General features: G+C 41.3%; 1 protein-coding gene across 3 annotated transcripts in view; it reads left to right on the plus strand.

The window, feature by feature from the left end:
- LOC308223572 (BEN domain-containing protein 5) overlaps nt 1-20599 on the plus strand; it is a gene marked incomplete at both ends in the record, with an annotated part of 972175 nt that overhangs the window by 569942 nt on the left and 381634 nt on the right. The window contains one exon of one of the 3 annotated variants that reach the window (XM_080622801.1): nt 10043-10259. The exons of the other annotated variants lie outside the window; for them this stretch is intronic. Within the exon in view, the coding sequence (XP_080478927.1) occupies nt 10043-10259 (217 nt within the window). Of the gene's footprint in view, nt 1-10042; nt 10260-20599 lie in introns of those variants that run through there. 3 annotated transcript variants of the gene reach the window in all.

The following is a 20599-nucleotide window of genomic DNA, read 5'->3' on the forward strand; positions in this document are numbered from 1 at the left end:
TTGCTGGGTAAAAGACTGGCTGGATGGCTAAGCCCAGAGAGTGGTATCGAATGGAGTTAAATCCAGTTGTCAGCTGGGCACAAGGGATGTTCCCCAGAGCTCAAGACTGGGGCCAGCTCTGTTTAATATCTTTATCAATGATCTGGATGAGGGGATCGAGTGCACCCTCAGTAAGTTTGTAGGTGACACCAAGTTGGGTGTGAGTGTTGATCATTTGACGGACAAGAAGGCTTTGCAGAGGGATCTGGAGAGGCTGGATCAATGGGCTGTGGACAATTGCATAAGGTTCAGCAAGGCTCAGTGCCAGGTCCTGCATTTGGGCACAACAACCCCACACAACACTGCAGGCTTGGGGAAGAGTGGCTGGAAAGCTGCCTGATGGGAAAGGACCTGGGGGTGCTGAGTGATGGAGCTGAACATGAGCAGCTTGTGCCCAGGCAGCCAAGAAGGCCAACAGCATCCTGGCCTGCATCAGAAATAGTGTGGTCAGCAGGGCCAGGGCAGTGATCATCCCCCTGTACTGGGCACTGGTAAGGCTGCACCTCGAATCCTGTGTTCAGTTCTGGGCCCCTCACTACAAGAGGGACATTTTGGTGCTGGAGCAGGTCCAGAGTAGGGCAATGAAGCTGGTGAAGGGTCTGGAGGACAATTCTTATGGGAAACGGCTGAAAGAACTGAAGTTGTTTAGTTCGGAGAAAAGGAGGCTGAGGGGAGACCTTCTCGCTCTCTACAGCCACGTGAAAGGAGATTGTAGTGAGGTGGGGGTCAGTCTGTTCTCCTATGTAACAAGTGATAGGACAAGAGGCAATAGCCTCAGGTTGTGCCAGGGGAGGTGTAGACCGGATACTAGGAAAAAAGGAAAAAAATTGCACTGAAAGTGTTGTCAAGCATTGGAACAGGCTGCCCGGGGAGGTGGCTGAGTTGCTATCCCTGCAGGTATTTAAAAGACATGCAGATGTGTCACTTAGGGAGGGGGAGACCTCATAGCAGCCTTCCAGTATCTGAAGGGGGCCTGTAAGGATGCTGGGGAGGGACTATTTATCAGGGACTGTAGTGACAGGACAAGGGGTAACGGGTTCAAACTTAAACAGGGGAAGTTTAGATTGGATATAAGGAAGAAATTCTTTACTGAGAGGGTGGTGAGGCACTGGAATGGGTTGCCCAGGGAGGTTGTGAATGCTCCATCCTTGGCGGTGTTCAAGGCCAGGTTGGATGAGGCCTTGGGTGACATGGTTTATTGTGGGGTGTCCCTGCCCATGGCAGGGGGGTTGGAACTGTATGATCTTAAGGTCCTTTCCAACCCTAACTATTCTATGATTCTATGGTTTAGTGGTGGACTTGGCAGTGCTGGAGTAATGTTTGGACTCAATGATCTTAAAGGTTGTTTTACAGACAGTCCCTTCAGGTCAGAGGCAAAGCAGGTAAGGGTGTCTACCGAACTGTCCTTACCTATTAAGAAATGTGTTAATTCATCACTTTTCATAGGTGAAAATTTATCTAAGCTATTATTAGCTTACTTCCCAAGCAGTTTACTATTTAAAGCAGTATCCTGAGCTACTGTACTTTGCTGCTTCTGGCTTAGCCCTTAAACAAAATGCAGATGTCCTCTGCTCTGTGATCTTTTCTCTCTTGTGTTTTGGATAAAAACTGTAGGTATGCTTTATATTTATGTTCACTAAATACTGTGATATATTCTCAGTAATGCCACCTTTTGCTTGTAATATAATCCCTGTTGTCTCCCCACCTATCTTATCTTTTCTATTTTATTACCTCTTATAGGTACTGGTAAATAAAAAAGGAGCGAATTTTGAAAATATAGGCCACTTGGAATAAATTCTGTGTGTATCATGTCAGAGAATTTGAAAGATTATAGAAATATTTACAGCTCCCAAAGAGTCTATCTATATACTAAGATTGAATTTAGGGATGGACATAAGCCCTGTTTACTCAAGCTGTTCTGGAAAGACTGGTTTTGCAATATTTTCTGTCCTCAGAATAGTAAAACTGGTTGTGATGAATTTAGCGAAGTCTGTACACTGCAGTGCCCCAGATAAGTTTCTTGTTTTCATTAACATTATTTTTCTATCAGTTTGGACTGTGTAATATTGCAGACGATGTATGTTCAAAATATTGGACTGCTGTGTTTTTGCATACAAACCTTATAAAGGGAAAGAGACACCAGACTGTGTGTACAAGCATCAAATTTGATTATATGCAGGATCTAATCTTAATATCACACCATCCTCACTGAAAAGTGTTGCAAGAATATTCCAATTCATATTCTGAATGGTGCGTTTCTCTGCAGTCATTCTGCAGAATTCTTACGCCTAGCAGGAGAATATCACTATACTGAACTGAATAAAAATATATACATTAAATTGCTTATTCAAATGTCCAGCTTTTGATGTTTGTAGATAATTTAAGCAGGAGGCAATATAACCTGAGCCTTGCTTTACTGATATGAGAGGCTAATGTGAGTTACAAAGCAGGAAAGAATGAGAAGTTGTGTAATATGCTGGAAATGTGAAAATAATGCAGATTTCAGTCATTAGCTTTCACAGCTGTATTTGCATAGAAATACACTAACGGCTGGATGACATTTCATGCATGAACTTGATAGAGCATCCTTAAACATATTCATGTTAGAAGAGTACTTAAAGGGAACCTCCAACTTGAAAATTCCCGTCTTTGTTTAAAATATCCCAAAACTATAGTTTCCTTAGGGAATTCTAGTACAAGATATTTTTTTATGAAACAAAGATTTCTTTGTTATGAGGAATACTGTGACAGCCTATGAAGGGCCCTCCTTTCTGATCACACTTTAAAGGAGATCCTGCTTCCCCTGAATGTTAAATATTATTGCACAATAGATGTTGCTCAGGCTTTTGTGGAAAAGGCTAGTAAAGCATGAAGCCCCTTGAGGTTTCAAACACCTATTGTGTTACCAGTTTCCTATGCTATTTTATGTTTTGAGGGAACACTTTCCCTGTAAGTGGGGCAAAGATGAATGCAGATTTCCTATGCTGTGTGAGATAAAAGGAGTTACTCCTCCTTGAAGAACTAGAATTCCTGGTGGAGTCCATCACAGTCATCCCATGGTATGAATTTTTGGGAGTTGGGTGTCAGCAACTCCTTCCAGTTAACGTTTGCTTGTTGTGTGCTATTTTTCTAATTCAGCTACTAGCACATACCAACTACAACTTCAGTTGTAACTCATAAGTTATAAAGATGCTTAGTTTTAGTATGAGTGGTGAGGTTCACAGAGTACAGTTAGAGTTTTTATATTAGTGAGTACTTGCACTTTCTAGTAGTTTCAGCATTCCATTTGCCAACTGTAAAGAATTATGTTTTAACTTAAATGTGATTATTAACAAGAGGTAGCTGAGAAAGGCACTCTTCTGAAATATTCTGAGGATTATTTCTGCTCTGTTATGTCCCATTCACCTTCCACAACAGGATTTTATGTGGTGACATTAGTTGATGTTCTTCAGAAGAGCTGCTGGCCCATGTTTGATTGTGACTTTCATTAGAAGTAGAACTCAGCCTTCTGAAGTGGTGAGATGTGAGCACTAATTTCTGGGAATATTTTCTAAAAACTCACTTTATACTGAAATACAGCCAGCCCTGAAAGGGATTAGGAGTATGACAAGAGTATGAATTAAAAAGCACTGGGATGTGAAAACATTATCTCTTTAAGCAGTTTTGACTCTGTCCTCACACAGTCCCATTCCTGCTGCTGCTGGTTGTCAAGAACCTTCCAAAATAGCAAGAACCAGCTCTAGAGTCTGTCCAGTCTCCTGCTAAAACCAGTCTTCTGAAGGAGAGTGGAAGTGTGTGTATGTGGAGGTACCATTCTGGAAAAGATCAGCCACTAGCAGTTAATCTCCTTCTGTGCATATCCTATATTACTTGTGTGAACCTCTCAAGCAGAACAGATCTATGCAGAAAAGGGCTGCAGGATCGTTTTTGCTGTCAGCGTGAGATATAAATGCAGTGCTGTGAAGATGTGAGAAGAAAATTCCAAAATGGAAATATTATGAAAAAGGGTCATTAATACCATCTTACTCTGAAGCTCTGTCTAAAGCATAACATAATCATGGGCAGTGTCTAGTAATGATATTTTACACTGAAGCCCAAAGTTTACAAAGACTTTAGTCCTTGCCAAATGAAAGTCACTTTGTCATCTAAGGTACAGAAGGAATCAAATTCTTGCAGCAGTGCAGAATCTATGTATGTAAAGCTACTTTTAAAGTCATATTAGTAAAATGTCTGTCAAAAGCCAGGAAAAAAAGTCTGGTTTAAAAAAGGAAAGAGAAACTCTCAAATGAAATTTCCAGATAGAGTGAAAACATATACACTGAAGGTATCAGTGGATGGTAGTAGCAATAAAGATCATTTGGGCTGCAACAGCAATATCATCTTCAGTGCAGTTCTTGAAGAGGGTGGCAGTGGTACTAGAAGGACATGTTTTAAAGGTAAGTCCACACACGAGTCATCTCAAAGGAAATGCCTTTCCTACTTTCCTCATAGGCAAGAAGTTTATAGCATGGAAAACAGCATGCTGCCTGAGTACAGAAGATGGTATTTAGCAAGATTTTGAATGATGTACAGCAGTACGGGAGCTAAAAGTCATGATGACTTTAGTGTCATTTGCAGCTCCCAGACAACCCAGGTTCTGGCTCCTGCTGAGCAGGGTTAAAGTGGGGAGAATTACTGCTCGCACCAAGGCAAAATAGCACCGACTGGCAGTGTCTCCTGATTCCTGTTGACTTTCTGTGGGCACGTTTAACCTTTAATTTGGAAAAGGAAAATACAGTCTGGCACGTATTCTTGAAGGGTTGCCAGTCCCAGATCTATCCATTGCATAGCCTGCCAGAATGGGAAAGATAAGTATCTTACAGACTAGTATCCACAGCAACAGACACTGGAATTTTATCTTTTCAATACATATAAAAACCCAAAGAAAATAATTACTTTTTCATTTTCCAGTTTTGTAATAGTAATAATGACCTTTAGGTCAGGAATTTTCAGCAGTTAATGACTGTCTGGCTTTTTCCTTGGCCGTTGGTTTCTCCAGCCAGTCATTAACACTGAGGAAAGTGTCTTCTCCAGTGGTCACTTTGGCTTAATCATTACCTTTTCATGCTACAGAATATACCAGCTGGGAAATAAGTGTCTCCTATGCCAACGGATCCATAAAGTGTTCCTGAGGTTTTATTTTGTTGAAAGAATATTCCGTCAGGACATGAGAGTTTAATGTAAAACATGATTAAGTATTATCCTCGGCCCCAAGAAAGGTTAGATCACTTTCAGGGATTGGGACTGAGTATATTTGCAGTGACGCCTTTTCTCTTCTGAGGATGGTATAAGGCCATTATTTCAAAAGATTAAATCTTAAGAATTTATCTATGCAATCTAGGTTCCCATACTATTCTCTTGGTATCAGAGTCCTATGGAAATAATATATGAAGGACAAATATTTTCTTGTCCATTTTCTAGGATCATAGAGGAACTGGACTTTTTTTGTTTCCATTTTTTATGTAATCATTGTGACACTGAAAGTAGCATGTGGCAACAGTATCTTGAGACTTAAAAATGATTTAAAATCCAAAGGGGAACAACCCTCTGCCCTGCTCTGTTTCTCTAGCTAGTAGATTTCCCCCTTCCAACTACCTTTTCTATCTCAAAAAACCTAAAAGCTGAATATGACTTTGTTCAGAAGAATATTCCCTTATACTCAGAAATTACTCGCTGGCACTTCACCATATGATAAAAATTGAGGTATTATGGAACACAGGTTGTGTTTTGAGCACCCTATTGATTATATTCTTGGTAAAAATTAACCAGGTTGTGAGTAGATTGCATGTCTGTACATACATAAATCTTTGAACAGTCTTCAGTTTTTGTGCATTTGAGTTATTCTTTAAGCATTATGATTTAAATGCTGTTGTTAAAATACAGTGTTACCTAAAAATGTTTTAGCTAAAAGAAATTGGAATGCATCTTTCATTTAGGGTATATTTGAGCTTGAAAACAATTGCGTAAGAAATGCACTACTTGGAGAATGAACTCACAAGAAAACAATACTTTTCTAAACTGCATATTGAATGTGTATGGATTCCAATGTACTATTAGTGCCGTGTAGTCAATGTTAGTAGTGAAGCACCTCCACTTGAACAGTGAAAGAGAATGGGAATTTCTTCAACTATAGATTTAATATCAGGATGGTGTCCCTTGGGAGTCTGACATTAAAAACAGAAGTCATATGAGTGATGAGCCTAATTTCAATGTTTTGCTGTGAGATTTAGCACCTGTGTAACTATTATTAGTACTATTAGCTTTTTGTTTGGTATCTTTAAGTGAAAATACAGAGTGCACATCCAAACAGCAGGCATCAGCTTTGGCTTTAACACTTTTTTTACTTTTCAAGAAAAATAACAGCAGCAAAATATAGGTAGTGTTCCAAGAAACAGCCACTCGGGAGTCCCACGAGGGCTGAGACTGTGCTTTGTGGTTTCCTGACTCTTGGAGTACACTTTTACTTTTTAAGCTGAGGCTTCATTTGTATTTGGAAGGTATGACAATCTACTTCTCAGCAGGGTTGTGTTGTTTCTAAAAGGCTGGACTTGCTACAGGATTTAAATCTGGAGAGGATCCAATAATTCCCTTAACAATGAGTTTTAGAATCTACACCTTTAAAATAGCTCTATATCTTTAAACCTAAAGCTAACCTGAGTGTTAAAAACAGCTGGCTAACCTTTAGTAGAAATGGGAAAGGTCCAAATGAAGGAGTGACAACATTTGTGTTTCATTCTATGCTTAAATGGATCTTTTCCTCAGCTTCACAGCTAACCAGTGCAGATTATTTATAGGTTATAAAGATAGAAATTAACACCATTCCTTGCAGGCAGAAGAAATATGTATGGATCATTATTTATTCTTTAGTATTATAATGCCTTCTGGCTCAACGTGTGTGCTAGGGACGAAGTGTAAACATGCATTTATCATCCTGACCCTTAATCTGTTCCCAAAAATGTCCTTCAATGGGGAGCTGTGAAACAGGCTTTCTAAAGGATTTGAGACCTTCTTTTTTGCTGATGATACAAAGATCTTTACAGCCCTTGCTGTAATTGAACCTACAAATGTAAAATGATGCAAATTCCAGTTTAGAGCGTTCCTTTTCCAAGAAAAATATAAAACCAAAAACCCAAATACGCAAAAAAAAAGCCAAAAAAATTATGGCACTAGTTTCCTTCACATGAAACCTTTCAGTTTTCTTTTATTTGGGCAAATTACCCGGGCCTCTTTGATACCTGACGAGATCTTTCCCTTTCTATGTCAATGCAATTTTTGAATCCTTAGCTTCTCTTTGTTTCACGTTATTTCCAGTTTCTCCATTTTTTCTGTGTTCCCTTCCCTAGACAGCAGTCTTAGATGCTGCTAATAGAATTCAGCTGCAGAGGAAATACAGTCTTGGTAAGAGTCAGTGTACCGAATCCCTCACTAGCCACTGAACTTAGTGGGACAAAATTGTCCTTCATGTAACTTTAACAGTGTCCATGGAGTAATTCCAGCTATCAGTCTGTCCTGTTGTGTTTCTGTAGCCCTCTTTACCTCCACTGTAACATGAGGTAGGGAGACAGAAGCGCTACAGCAGCTGTTACTGTTTGATCAGCAACACAATCTTTGCTGGAATTTCCATTTCCCTTGCAGCCTAGCTACTAGGATACATTTGTCACCCATACTTTGTAGCAGACTTATATTTGCCTGTAATTACATACCAGTCTGGCAATACTTTATTGTTAACATAAAGTACTGCCATTTCAATCCCCAATCTTAAACTGAAGTATTTGCTAAACTCTGTAATTGCTAAAATAATAAAGCTGCCATTATTGTCTGGGAAGTTTACAGCTTGTTACTGAAATACTTAAATTGGCTTAACTATACCTGTATGTACTCCTTATGTTTTCATGTGTTGCTCAAGAGACAGACGTCTGTTGGGCATAACTGTAAGTTTCTGATACTTCGCAGCATGACTGAGGTTGGAAGGGACCTCGGGAGGTTATGTTGTCCAGCCCCCTGCTCAAGCAGGGCCACCGGGAGCAGGTTGCCCAGGACCACATCCAAATGGCTTTTGGTTTTGAGTTGGCTTTGAGTTTCCAAGGATGGAAACTCCACAAGCTCTCTGGGTAACCTGTGCCAGTGCTCAGTCAAAACTGCTTCAGGTTCTGCAGCTTGTGATATGTTCCCATGTACCAGGAAGTCTATAAAAGATAACTAGGGAAAATGAGTTCAGCGTGGTTAAACTCAATGTAATGGGCACAGATAGTACTGTGAACATTTAGGGATATGCAAAGCAGAAAAGATAATATATTTTGGTTTCTTTCTGTGTTGGTCTTTTGCAAACAAAAACAAACACTGATGATGGCCTTGTTTTTTGTCTTGCTGTTTGTTACTCATTCTACAATGTTTTCCTTTGCCTTTAAATAGTTCACCATGTATTATTGTTCTGTTCCTAAGACTGCCTGGGTAAAAGAGACCTCAGCAGTAGAAACATGAATAAGTTTGCTGTGAACCATAAGCAATGTTGCCACACTATTCTTTTTTCATACAGGAAGCTCAAAATATTCATACTCAGCATGTGTCTCAAAGCTTGAGAAATTGTGCTAAAAATGGCATGGTCTCTAACCCTAGCTCTTACACACCTGCACAGAATCTCTCAACACTTTGTGCTGTTTGAGGGAGGGAGGAGAAGCTTCATGTTCTTCCGGCAGTTGCCAGTGGACATACCACTGAGTACAGTTGGTTCTGCATTGCCCTGAAGACCTTTTGCTAAAACCAGATGTTCAGATTCTGTTGATACTTGGCAGACGAGTGTGGAGTTGTGTGTTGTTTTGCCATGAAGGACCGGGTGTCCTCTCCTCACAGGGACACTCACAGATCACTCTCCCTCCTTAGGGTTGGAAGGGACCTTTGAAGCTCATTTAGTCCAACTATCCCTGCAATGAACAGGGGCATCTTCAGCTAGAACAGGTTGCCCAGAACCACATCCAGACTGACCCTGAATGTCTCCAGGGATGGCACATCCACCACCTCTCTGGGCAATCTCTTTCAGTATTTTACCACCCCCATTGTAAAGAGTTTCTTCCTCACATCCAGCCTGAATCTCCCTCTTGTAGTTTAAAACCATCACTCCTCATCCCATTGCAACAAGCCCTGCTAAAAAGTCTCTCACCATCTTTCTTATAGGCCCCTTTTAAGTACTGAAAAGCCTCAATAAGGTCTCCCCAGTCTTCCTTCTCCAGGCTGAACAACCCCAACTCTCTCAGCTGTTCCTCATGAGAGGTGCTTTAGCCCTCTGATTACTCTAGCACTGCCCCAGCCTGGAGCAGAGCTCCCCATGGTGCATCACCTCCACAGAACCAGGAGAAAGCCTGTTTCTCTGGAACAGCCATGAGGAATTTTTAACTTGGAGAAGGTGCTTCATGGGACTTTTATTGGGGATGAGATTGAGCATCAGGCACCAGAGAGTATGTACCTCTGTCAGGATCTGTCTGCCCACCCGGCCCAGTCATTCCACGGCCACGACGGAGGGGCGGGAGCCGTTGCTCCGATACAGGTGCCTGGCGGGTACCCGCCGGCACCGGCTTGGCCGTACCCCAACAGCCCTTCGGCCACCACACCGACACCCTCCAGAGCGGAGACGGGGCAGGTCTGGGCCTGCCGGGCAGCGAGCCCGAGCCCCACGGAGAGGCCACCGGAAGGGGAGTTTCCGCTTGGGCCCCGGGCGGGCCGGGGCCGGTCTCCGGGCGGGCGCTGCTCCTCCCGCGGCCCTTCGCCGCCGCCGCCCGGCCCCGGCCCGCCCCCCGCGGCATCCCGGCTCGCGTCGCTCCGCGTTGGATTGCTCGTGCCTGCCCGGAGCCGCCGGCTGCCCGTGTGTCGGCGCGGCCAGGCGAGCTCAGCCGAGCTCAGAGGCGGATTTTGAGGAACAATACCAGCTTGGGGAGCGCGGGACCGGCGCGGCCGCCCCGCCCGCCGCACCATGTACGCCTTTGTGCGGTTCCTGGAGGACAACGTCTGCTACGCGCTGCCCGTCTCCTGCGTGCAGGACTTCAGCCCCACGTCCCAGCTCGACTTCGACAACCAGAAGGTCTACACGGTGTACCGCAACCCAGAGGAGGCGGAGGAGGACGACGAGAGCCCCGCAGAGTGGGGCGACCGCCTACTGCTCCACAAGGCCCAGATCCTGGCGCTGGCAGGTGAGGGCGGGCCGGGCCAAGGGGGAAGGAAGGGGTGTGGGGGGGGGGGCCGGGCCTGGGGAAGCCCCAAATGCCGACCCCCACCCCGCTGAGGTGGGGGAGCGAGGGAGGGACAACGGGGGAGGGGAGCGGGCGGTATCGCGCCGACACATGCTCAGAGCCCGGGCGGCACATGGCGGGCGGGGGCCGCGGAGGGGCGGGAGATGGTGAGAGGGGGTCCATCATTCCATCCCTGCAGGGACCAGGCCCGAGAAGGGGTCGTGTGGGGGGGGAGGCAGCACCGTTCTCCCGTGTGTGCTCCGAGGCGTGGTGTTCGTCTGGAGCGGTTTCTGAAATAGCCCGTGTTGTGCCCATCGCTTCGCAGCGGTGGGGTGAAATCACAAACTTCAAACGAGAAAAAAAAAAAAGTTAGGGTTTTCATAGGCGGTGTATTTATAGTGCATGGAGTCATTTATGTACCTCTGCAGCTTGGCAGCGTGTTGCCAAATTAGAGGTACTGGTTTATATCCGCTTTGTTAGTTTAAGTGACTTCACAAATTGGAAGGCAGTAGTGGAACCAGACCTTTAGATACTACGCTTGTTAAGCTTGGGTTTGCTACATTTGGTTTGTTTCATGTTTAACTTAGGGATGCCACTGTAGCTAAGAGGACCAAGTAAAGTGTAGATTAAGAAATAAACCCGTATTTTGGCCATTTAGCAGTCCTTAGAGTTCAGATAGTTCTTCTGCTTTGTGTGTCCCCAAATCATGACTCTTTGGCAGCAGGAAGACTTTCTGTAGTTTCCTTCCAGCCACAAAAACACGCTGCCATAAGCAGAGTTGATGTAGAAAAGAAGTTTGATGTTGTTTGTAGCAAATTACTGGCTAGCACAGACTTGCCCAGTAGGCTATTAAGAGATGGCAATGACCATTTGAAATGTCAGTCTGTGTAGCAAAGAGGACATTGGCTAAATACTCATTGTGTCTGTTTCCCCAAATATGGGATGGGCTTAAAAAACTCTGCCCCTAGTATTGAGTTTGGAGAAGGCAACACTGAGTTTTGCTCTCTAAACAGAGTAACTTGGTGTTAGTCACGTAAAACTAGTATTAGTTTAACTTTAGTTTTGAGAGCAACAGTCCTTAAACCAGCTCAGCCTGGTGGTGGTTCAGTTGGTCCCTTACTCAGACAGTGGCTTTTACCATTATCCTGTTTCTAGTTGTGACCATAAATGAATGCCTGGGAAAAACAAGAAACAGGCAAATGTATATCATTTCCCAGTAAAGCATTACTGATTTCTGAATATTTGCCACTCCAGGTGTTGGGGAGAACTAATAAGATAGCCTAGCAGAGAAGTGAATTCTCCTGCTTAGTTTTTGTTGTCCTGTGCCAGTCTGTGTTTTGTCTACCCTGTTTATAGCAGGGGCATATTGAGATCTGAAGCATTTCTTGTAAGTTACCTATCACATTCATGGAAGACTGCAGTGTCAACATTCAGGGTTTGCTTGGCCTCTTCTCAAGGGCATTCATCCCAATTCAACTTCACCTTCCTCTTTCTCACTTGGGAACTGCAGCAGCAATATTCTTTCTGTTCATGTTCCTCTCAGCATAACTTAAGAGTTATATTTCAGAGAAATATTTAAGAATAGGTATTTTGCTCACATACTGAGCCTACCGGGTTGCCTCAGTTTTCCAGCTGAAAGTGTGCCTACTTTGTCAGTTCCCTTGTTCCAGACAGAATCTGTTTGTACCCAAGAGAAGTGCTCTTCTGTACAGTTTCTCTTTGTTTCCTCTGTCTTGAACCAGAACAAACCCATATTTGCTGTTTCCTCCAGAGAACAAGACTTGTTACCTGTGTTAGTGGCTTGCACTAATTGCTCCCCAGAGATTTTAATTTCTAAAGGAAATTCTCCTGCTGAGCCAGGAGCACAGAGAAACATACAACTATCTCTATTACATCTGTCACATCTCAATATATCTGGCTAGATCTGTAATCTGCATGCTTGGAAAACTCCTCACCTGAACACCAAATGAATCCTTACTTCTGTGCTTGTTTTCAGCCTGCACCATATAAAACTACCATAGCTGAATTACACAGTCTGTTGTATACAAAGGGTTACTTCCTTTTAAAGTTGTCACTTTCTTCCCGAAGTTTTCATGTCAGTGTTTGTTTTTATTATGGTTAAAGCCATGTGAGAAAAGTTGATCTTACATGAAGACATCTTAGCACAATTTTCAGTTTATAGTGACCAACTTGTGTTATTACAGATTATGACAACTTTTCATGGCAAACATTACAAGTCTGATATTATGCAAACTGCTTGTTCAGTTAAAAAAGTAATTTTACAAGTCTGCAGTAATGTTTCACATACTAATATAGAACTTTGCATTCTAAAGGAGTCCAACCTACTTTATTAAAGTAAATAGAGTTTATAAAGTTGCTTTTATATGTAAAATATACATAGTTGATTTTGAATTTATTGGAAGGAATCCTTACCTGCACAAATTAGCACATCAGTGACTTCAAGGATTTACTGCTTTGGTCCAAGGTTTCCCCATTAGGAACAGGATCAAAGTCATGGTACAGTTATTAAACAAACAACAAAAGAGAATAAAGGGGGGAAGTGTAATTATTTTTTTCGAGCCTGAACAGTATCCTGTTATGGTTTGAATGGTGACCAGTTTTCTTACACTGACTTAACAAGGCTGCTCAAGTAAGCAAAGTTGTACCTATTTTTACGTATATATATATATAATATATATATATATATTTTCATGATCAAACACTTCCCAAGCAATGGGGGTTAAACTGCAGTCTGAGAAATAGGTCCACTTGGTTTTCCTTTCTGGTGACCTAAAAAGAAGGAGTAGAGGAGGAACAGAGATACAAGACCTGTATTAGAGTCACAATTTTTTTTCTTTTTTCTTTTCCTCTGTTTAAGGAAATTCAGTCACATTTCAAACTTTTACCCATGTAAAGTAGGAGTTCTCACAGGGGTAAGTACATGTTTATGCCCATAGTATAAAGTTTTATTGGAGCATTGGTTGTGTAAACAGTTCATGAAACAATTGGCAATTGTCCTTGTTTGAGAGAGTCTAGAAGCAATTCTTTGATCCTTTGTGGTGAGATTGGATAGTTGTAAGCCTGTACACCTGTGAGGAATATTATAGTGGCTACAGAGGAGAGAGCACTGCTGTAAAGGTATCACAAGTAGAACAAAAGGAAGTGTGATGAGCCTGCTCAGAGCAGAGCATTAAGTAATCGTGGTAGACTTGAGAAATACTGTCTTCTTTGGAAAACTGCAGTAAGATGTAATATGTAGTAGTGTTACAGCAGAGTGATAGGTGAACTCTGAGTGGCTGTACACCTTTTCCTGTGTCTATGTTTGCATGGTTGAGAACTGCTGGTGGTGGTGGTGGTATGTGTCAGTCTGGGAGCCTTCAACTTTTTCAGAAGTTAGCCAAAGACCAGAGCTCAGACCAGAAAGGCTGACCCCCAACTAAGACAGCTCTAGACCTTTGAGCCATAGAAAGCATATTAAAATGAATGGTTTCTGCCATAACAAGTTAAGCATTTGTTTAACAGGCAACTGATGTTATGTAGTAATAAAGGAATTATTTTATTTACCTCTTGAATGGAAAACGTAGCTCAGCAGACTAGAGTTTCACTGTATAGCTGTTTTTGAGGTGGCATGTTAACTGGTCTGTCTTGCTGAGAATACAGAAATAACAGGCAGCTTTTCAGGAAGATTTTGAGTCTCTCTGTCCGATCACCCACACACACCCTTCCTTTTTTCCTCTTTTCTGTCCTCTCCTCAAAATGCTGAAATGCTGTTTATCTGATCCCTCTCTTGAAATATGTGTGCCCCTTGCAATTTTTTCGCACTTGTCCAGTATAGTCACTAGCAGAATTTTGTCTGTAAGCATATGTACCTTACAGGAGCTAGCATGGTTCTTGGATGACCTTGTTAGATCCTTTTTTTGTTTTGGAAAAGTGCTGAGCATTAGGTGGAATTAACTCAGGTTCAGGGACTTTTTAAAGTTCACTCCTTTGGGCTATCTGTATTAAGGTAATAGGGACAATCTTCTAATTGGAGGCATTCTTTACTGACTACAGTAAATAATTGCTTTCTTTAGCTGCTGACCTTAACATTTACCACCCACACAATCATAACAAACACATCCCCATCACATTTTCACAGTAATTCCCCAGCTGCCACTGCAGACTTGTTAATACCTGTGTGCGTCTGTATTCCTTCTTGTCCTCTTATAAAATGTTATGATCCACTTCTTACTAAAATAGGTAAAGTGATTTTTAAAATCTTTAAAAGCCTGTGCAGCTCATGGTAAGGTATTTTGCTGTATATTTCAGAAAAATGCAAACCCTCTCTTCTCATAACAACTTTAAATTAAATGATTTTAGGACTTGAAGTTTGAGTAAGGTTGAGGGTGGGTACACACTAAGAACTTGAAACAGGCTTCTTCTGGATGGATTGCTAATGGAAGTCCAGTGGTGGAAATGGTGAAAGTTTACAAGATGAGATCTTTGATTATTATTTCATACACCAAATTTAGGCCAGGGAGTGGTCTTGATGTGTAACTAATAGCACTTGTTGCTGTTTCTATAGTCTTGTGCTTGTATGTGTGGGGTTTTTTTCTTCCTTGTGCTTTTCAGACAGCTTGGGGACTTGGAGTACATAGAGCAATTCATAGCTGTGGCCACTGTGTACCTGTGCTCCATCCTGTGTTCATACATAGTCCACATGTCACGTTTCCTTTCGCAACGCAGCCTGTAGACTGTTGTGGCAGGGACAGCATTTGCTAACTCTGTTCCTAGAAAGCTCTAGGTCTATCCCCTATCATGATCTGCAACTCATATGGTGTATGACAGGGGCCTGGGGAGAAATGGCACCAGGAAAACAATCAAAATGCCTGCAGCTGCTTCTTGAGTGATCCCAAGTGTTGCCATGAGTAAAGAAGTGTGAGGAGGAGGCCGTATGAAACCTTCCAGTAGTGGTAGTGGTTCCTCACAGACTTTTTGTTTGATTTTTCCTGGGATAGTGCTGGAGTACCGATGGACAAACTTGTATGTCACTGCCCTTGAGCAGCAAGCCCAGCTCTTCCTGACTGTGCTGTCTGCTAGTACCTGTGCCTTGGGTCTGTTCAAACTATTTTGGGGGGTCTGGCTTTTTGTTAACTTTCTACCATGATATTTGAGGTGCATGGCTGTCTTTGTCAGGTACTGAACTGGCATGCTATTGCTGTGTTACCTTTTCAGCAGGGGAGAGATCAGGCTGTGCAGAGGTTTACCAGATCGTTTTGTGTAACTGAGTAACTACATTGGACTCTTAAATATAGTCCTGAATACAAGTGTGGCAGTATTCATAATGAATATTTACAGCTGAATTCCACACTCATTTTGTGTTTGATCCATTTCTGTTTTATTTTTAACTCTTTCCAGGTAAAGGGTCGTGAGGTTTTTTTCCCCTTCTAAATTCTACTGTAGGAGTATATCTTAAGATATAAGGGCTTAATACAAAGGCACAACTTTTGGAGTTTTTATGTGTGATTTCTGTTTGTTCAGCATTGAACTCTTAGTATGGTTCGTTCATTCAAAGCTCAAACGGCAGCAGTGAAAAACTTCTGGGAACTTTTAAAACCGTAGCTTTTAAGTAGTGGCAAGGAGTAACCCTTATGATAGTGGTGATGGTTATAATGTCACCAACACCATAAAGTGCCAGTAGAAAGAAATTAAAAAGCTGAGATTTATCTGTGCAAAAAATATATTTAGTTATATTTTCCAATATCATTTTGCTTATTCTGGAAATAAATATGGGGGGGGGAGGGGGGAAGTCCTTTATGTCCTCAGCTGACCTGCTTGTTCCTCAGTCACACATGCTTTTTGCTTCACCCGATAGGGTCACAAGTAATTTATGTCTAATAAAAAGACATACAGGTGACTTACCCTATTGTTCTTTCTCTTGGTCTTAGTATGTATGTGGCACAACATAGCACCAGTTACACTTGTAAATGTTGTGTACACTTAACTCTTAAGATACAGTGGAAATATGAATTTCAGGATTTTAATAAAATTGACTTCAAAGATAGTACAGTTATGGTAGCTATGGTAACTAACACTAATTAAAATATGCTAAAATTTGCAGGGGAGTGAAAAGGGGGAAAAATGTATGTTAATGATTTTGTTTTCATAATTTAACAGTAAAATATTTTTTGTTCCCAGTGAATTGCCTAAGTGCCAGTCAGTCAATTAGTTGCTATTTGTAAAGAAACCCTTTAAAAATAGTAGAGGCTCGACCACATTGTTATTTTTGTATGGAAACTAAAGAATGCATGAATCTGCCCACTATTTCCATAGAAAGCTCATTCCTTGGGCAGAGAGAGTTGTGGAGGCTTCCTGGAGTGTTCTCCGTAGGCTGCTGCTTTATCTGGTGAAAAGCTGCTAGCAACATCTCCATGTCCTTGTGGCCTGTGTGATCATGAAATCAGGGTTTGGTCCTAATAAAATTTTACAGTATGGTGCAGACTGACTGGTCAGGGCAGCCAGATTGCCAAATTTTAGCTGTCATTGGTATTGATGATGCCTTTAAATGAACTTTTGAACTGTTAAAAGAAGGAAATAGCTTTTATTATAGTTATTTTGTAAAATATTCTATCATGTTAAAACTTTAGAGAAATAAATACCATAGTTCAATTTCATATGTAGGCACAGAGCAAAGATTTAAAGGATAGCATTTCAACATCTTACTTGTTTTCAGGGTTTCTTCTTTTTAATTTAACAGTAATACTCTATTACTGTACTTGCTTCAGCAAGGATTAAGAGGCCTGTCCCATAATAGCTGTAATCCTTTGTGTTCAACGTGTTCAGAGTGTTGTACAAATATTAACAAATCTGCACAACTCTTCAGTGGGGTAGATGGGGACAGGAAGATGGAAAGGTGGAGTTATTCAAGGTCAGTATTTAGGTAAATATTGGGTCCAGGATCAAAGCTATTCTCAGTCTTGTAAAGAGCATGATTTCCTATTTCTCAGTGTAGTGTCTTTTCTGAACTTAATTGTCCAGCTCCATTGGTTTCTACTGCACCCGAGGACTGATACCACTAAAAGTTAAATGGAAGGGAGAGCTGTGCTGACAAAGAATAAAAGAATAATGATTATTTGTGGCTGTGTTAGTTTCAAGCCGTGCTTTTTTGGTTATTGTTTTTGAAGACACTCTGTATTAACTTTTGAATTAAATAGATTCCATAATAATAATAGAAATTAAGAAAGAAATTGTATTTAAGTTTCTCATGCAGTGCAGATGTGACATCTGCTGACATGCAGTAAATCTGAATAATGTGCTGATAAATGAGCATGTGGAAAAGCAAAGTGTTACAAAATACCTGAATGTCCAGTATTAAACTGGATCTGTTCTTCACTAAAGGAGAAAGTGTGCATTGAGGCCTCAACATTTGTTGCTTCAGTCGCTGGCATTTGTTTTTTGAGACAGCAGCAGCAGGTCCATGCTCTGTGAATCTACTCCTATTACTGAATTGAATATTAATGAGAGAGAGCAAGTCTTGATGTCGGACTTCAGACAGAACTTAAGAAGTTGAAGTTTATATAAACTATCCTCTGCTTTTGGAGGAGTTTGACTCCTTACTCCTCTTCCTTCTTTCGTGCCTTTGTACAATAAGCAGGTATGGCTTTCTCTCCATCATTAGTGAGCAGTCTTGATTTAAGCTTCTGGCACATCATCCTTCTTACCCATCATCTCTAAACCTGTCAAGTGGTAGTTTAAGGCCTTTCTATCTTGCCTTTTCCCAATTTGATTAAGAATTATTTTCACTCTGTTTCCTGTTCTTTACACTTAATTGAAATTCACTTCACAAGATTTAAGAGCCCTTTTGGCCAGTTCCTCAAGAGCATGTCTTCACCTTCAGGTGCTTATTGGCCCTGCCTGTCACAGTGTTACTTGATACGTTGTTCTTCCCTGACTAATTTGTTCACTCTTCTTTGTGCTCTGAAGACATTCTTCTTGTCACTTGCTTCTGTGTTATTGTTGTTTTCTCTCTTTTGGGGAAGTGCTTTAGGATTATTTAGTTTTGGATTTCTGGGAGTGATGCTAAGCCCAGATGATAACTCTATCTTTTTATTCCTAACTTTTCTCCCTTAAATTTGTTGTCAGCTTCCTTTTTTGACATCCTTAGCAGAAATCTTTTTCTGCTTAGGGTGGCCCCACATTTTTGTCCATTTCTGTTGATTTTAGAGCTTTTCTTTCATCCCCAACCCAAAGTCTTGCTGTCTTTTACACTTCATCTGCTTTGTTGCTTACACTCAGCTTTGCCTTTTTGTCCAGCTAAATATACTTCATGTCACTGTGCTCTATGTTCATTTCTGTAATCCTCTTTTTCCCTCTCCTTCCAGTAAAGCTCCCCTCTAGTCTGGGTTAAAAAATGCAACACAGTAAATTATACTATCCAATTCCTGAGTTGACTGTGCCAGCACCTGCTGACCCCTCTGTTACACCCCCCCTACTCTCTTAGCTGCACCAAGTCTAGCGGCACCTGTCCTCTTCAAAGAACGTTTGCATTTCTACTTCTGTCACTTACCCTGTGTTGTCTGTCACTGTCATTCTGAGTTTCTTCTTTGGTAGAGGTCTCAATCTAAGTGTACTCCTAGCTCAGAGATGTTTTACGAGAGAACTTTTTCTTCCTCTGTATCCTGAATATCTTGAATCTGCACAATCATTAAGTTTTCTGAAATCTCTTCTGTTCTTCCTGTTGAAGTGCTTCTTTAATGTTTGCATTAAATCAGCTAAGAAAGTAAATTATTTTTTCCAGTTTCAAATAATCTAGGTGGCTTTTTTTCTTTTTTCATTATCATGCTGTTTTTCTTCCAAGTCACAGCAATATTGATTATTGTTTATTTGTGTCTAAGTGGCACTTAGGAATCCATGCCCTGTCGTGCTTGGTGTGTGCATTTGCTTTAAAGCACCAAGTATGTCTTTGGTTGTGGGTTTTTTTGCTTTGGTTATTGCAGTTCATAAAGTAAAAGACACTTAACTACTGAGGCAGGTGATGTTATCTGCTGTGTAGAAACAAACTGGATAAATCAGTAGCAAAGCAGTTCAGTGCAGCAGTGTGTGGGAAATCTTGTGCAGGTGCTGTCCATATGTGTTGGGTATATGCCTGGAAATGGGAAGGGTGATGGTGAATTTTTTTCAGCTGTCAGTATATCATTTTTCACAAGGGGTGGAATTTTTTTTTTAAAGGCTTAGGGGAAGGGCAAATTTTGCTCAAGGTTCTTTTGTTTTCTTACTGTAAGATTTATAGCATTGCCAAGCCTCTTATTTGGACTGATCCCAGACCAACATCCAACATGCCTCATCCATTTGGAGTGCAGAGTTCTCTTCCTCTATTTTTCCAGTTTTTACTCCAAAGGTGGAAAAAAAACCCCAAACCCAACATTTGGACTTTTTTTTTTTTTTTTTTTTTTTTTTTTTTAGGGGATTAGTTTGTTCAGTCCTTGAAAATTAGAAAGTAAAGAATGTTTTAAGGAGGCTTTGAGATTTAAATGGGTTTACTTGGCATCCCATGATACGGTTTTCAGTTTTAGAGCACTAACGTATTTCTACTTGAATTTAACCAACTCGCTTCCTGCCCTGTTAAAGTCACTTTGTATGCCTCAGTTGCCTTCTGCTCTAGAGTTAAAGCTATTACCTTTTGGCCTGAGTCCACCCATCCTGACACTGAAGTGAAGGCCTGTCTGAAGAAAACATTCCAGGAACAGTTTATCCTTTGCTGGTTGATACAGATCCTCTAATGCAGGGTTGCTTTTCTGGCTTTTCTTTCTTTCACCGCTGCTGAGGCCAAATGTCTTCCCAGCCACTCTGAGATTTCTCAGCAGTTCACTTTCTTCTGACTACCCAAAAACCTCTGGTAGGTGGCTGTATAGGGAGTGGTGCTGTCATGTGCACTTACTTTTGAGCCCTGTGCTTCAGTTTGAATTTAACAGGCAATATCTCTCCAAGTCTGACCTTTTCCTGGAGTTTGGTTACTCCGTCATGCTTTATTCTGTATATCGAATCACAGAGTACAGTGTTCTCTCTCTGGCATTATGGCTACTGTGCACAAAAGTAATTTTTCCTAATTTACATGGATCTTTCAGAATGTACCTTCTTAAAGAAACAATCAATACTGTTAATTTTAGTATTGCGCTTCTACCCTGTGTATTTTGTTACAAGTACCTATTAGGTGTGTTAAGTGCAAGTGCCAGTTCTCACTGAACTGCTTATTCCATATATAGGAAAAGCAATAGACACAACTTTATGACAATGAGATCGTGGCCACCTAAGGGAAGGTATAA

This window comes from Psittacula echo, assembly GCF_963264785.1.
Source record: "Psittacula echo genome assembly, chromosome: 7".
Classification (NCBI taxonomy): domain Eukaryota; kingdom Metazoa; phylum Chordata; class Aves; order Psittaciformes; family Psittacidae; genus Psittacula; species Psittacula echo.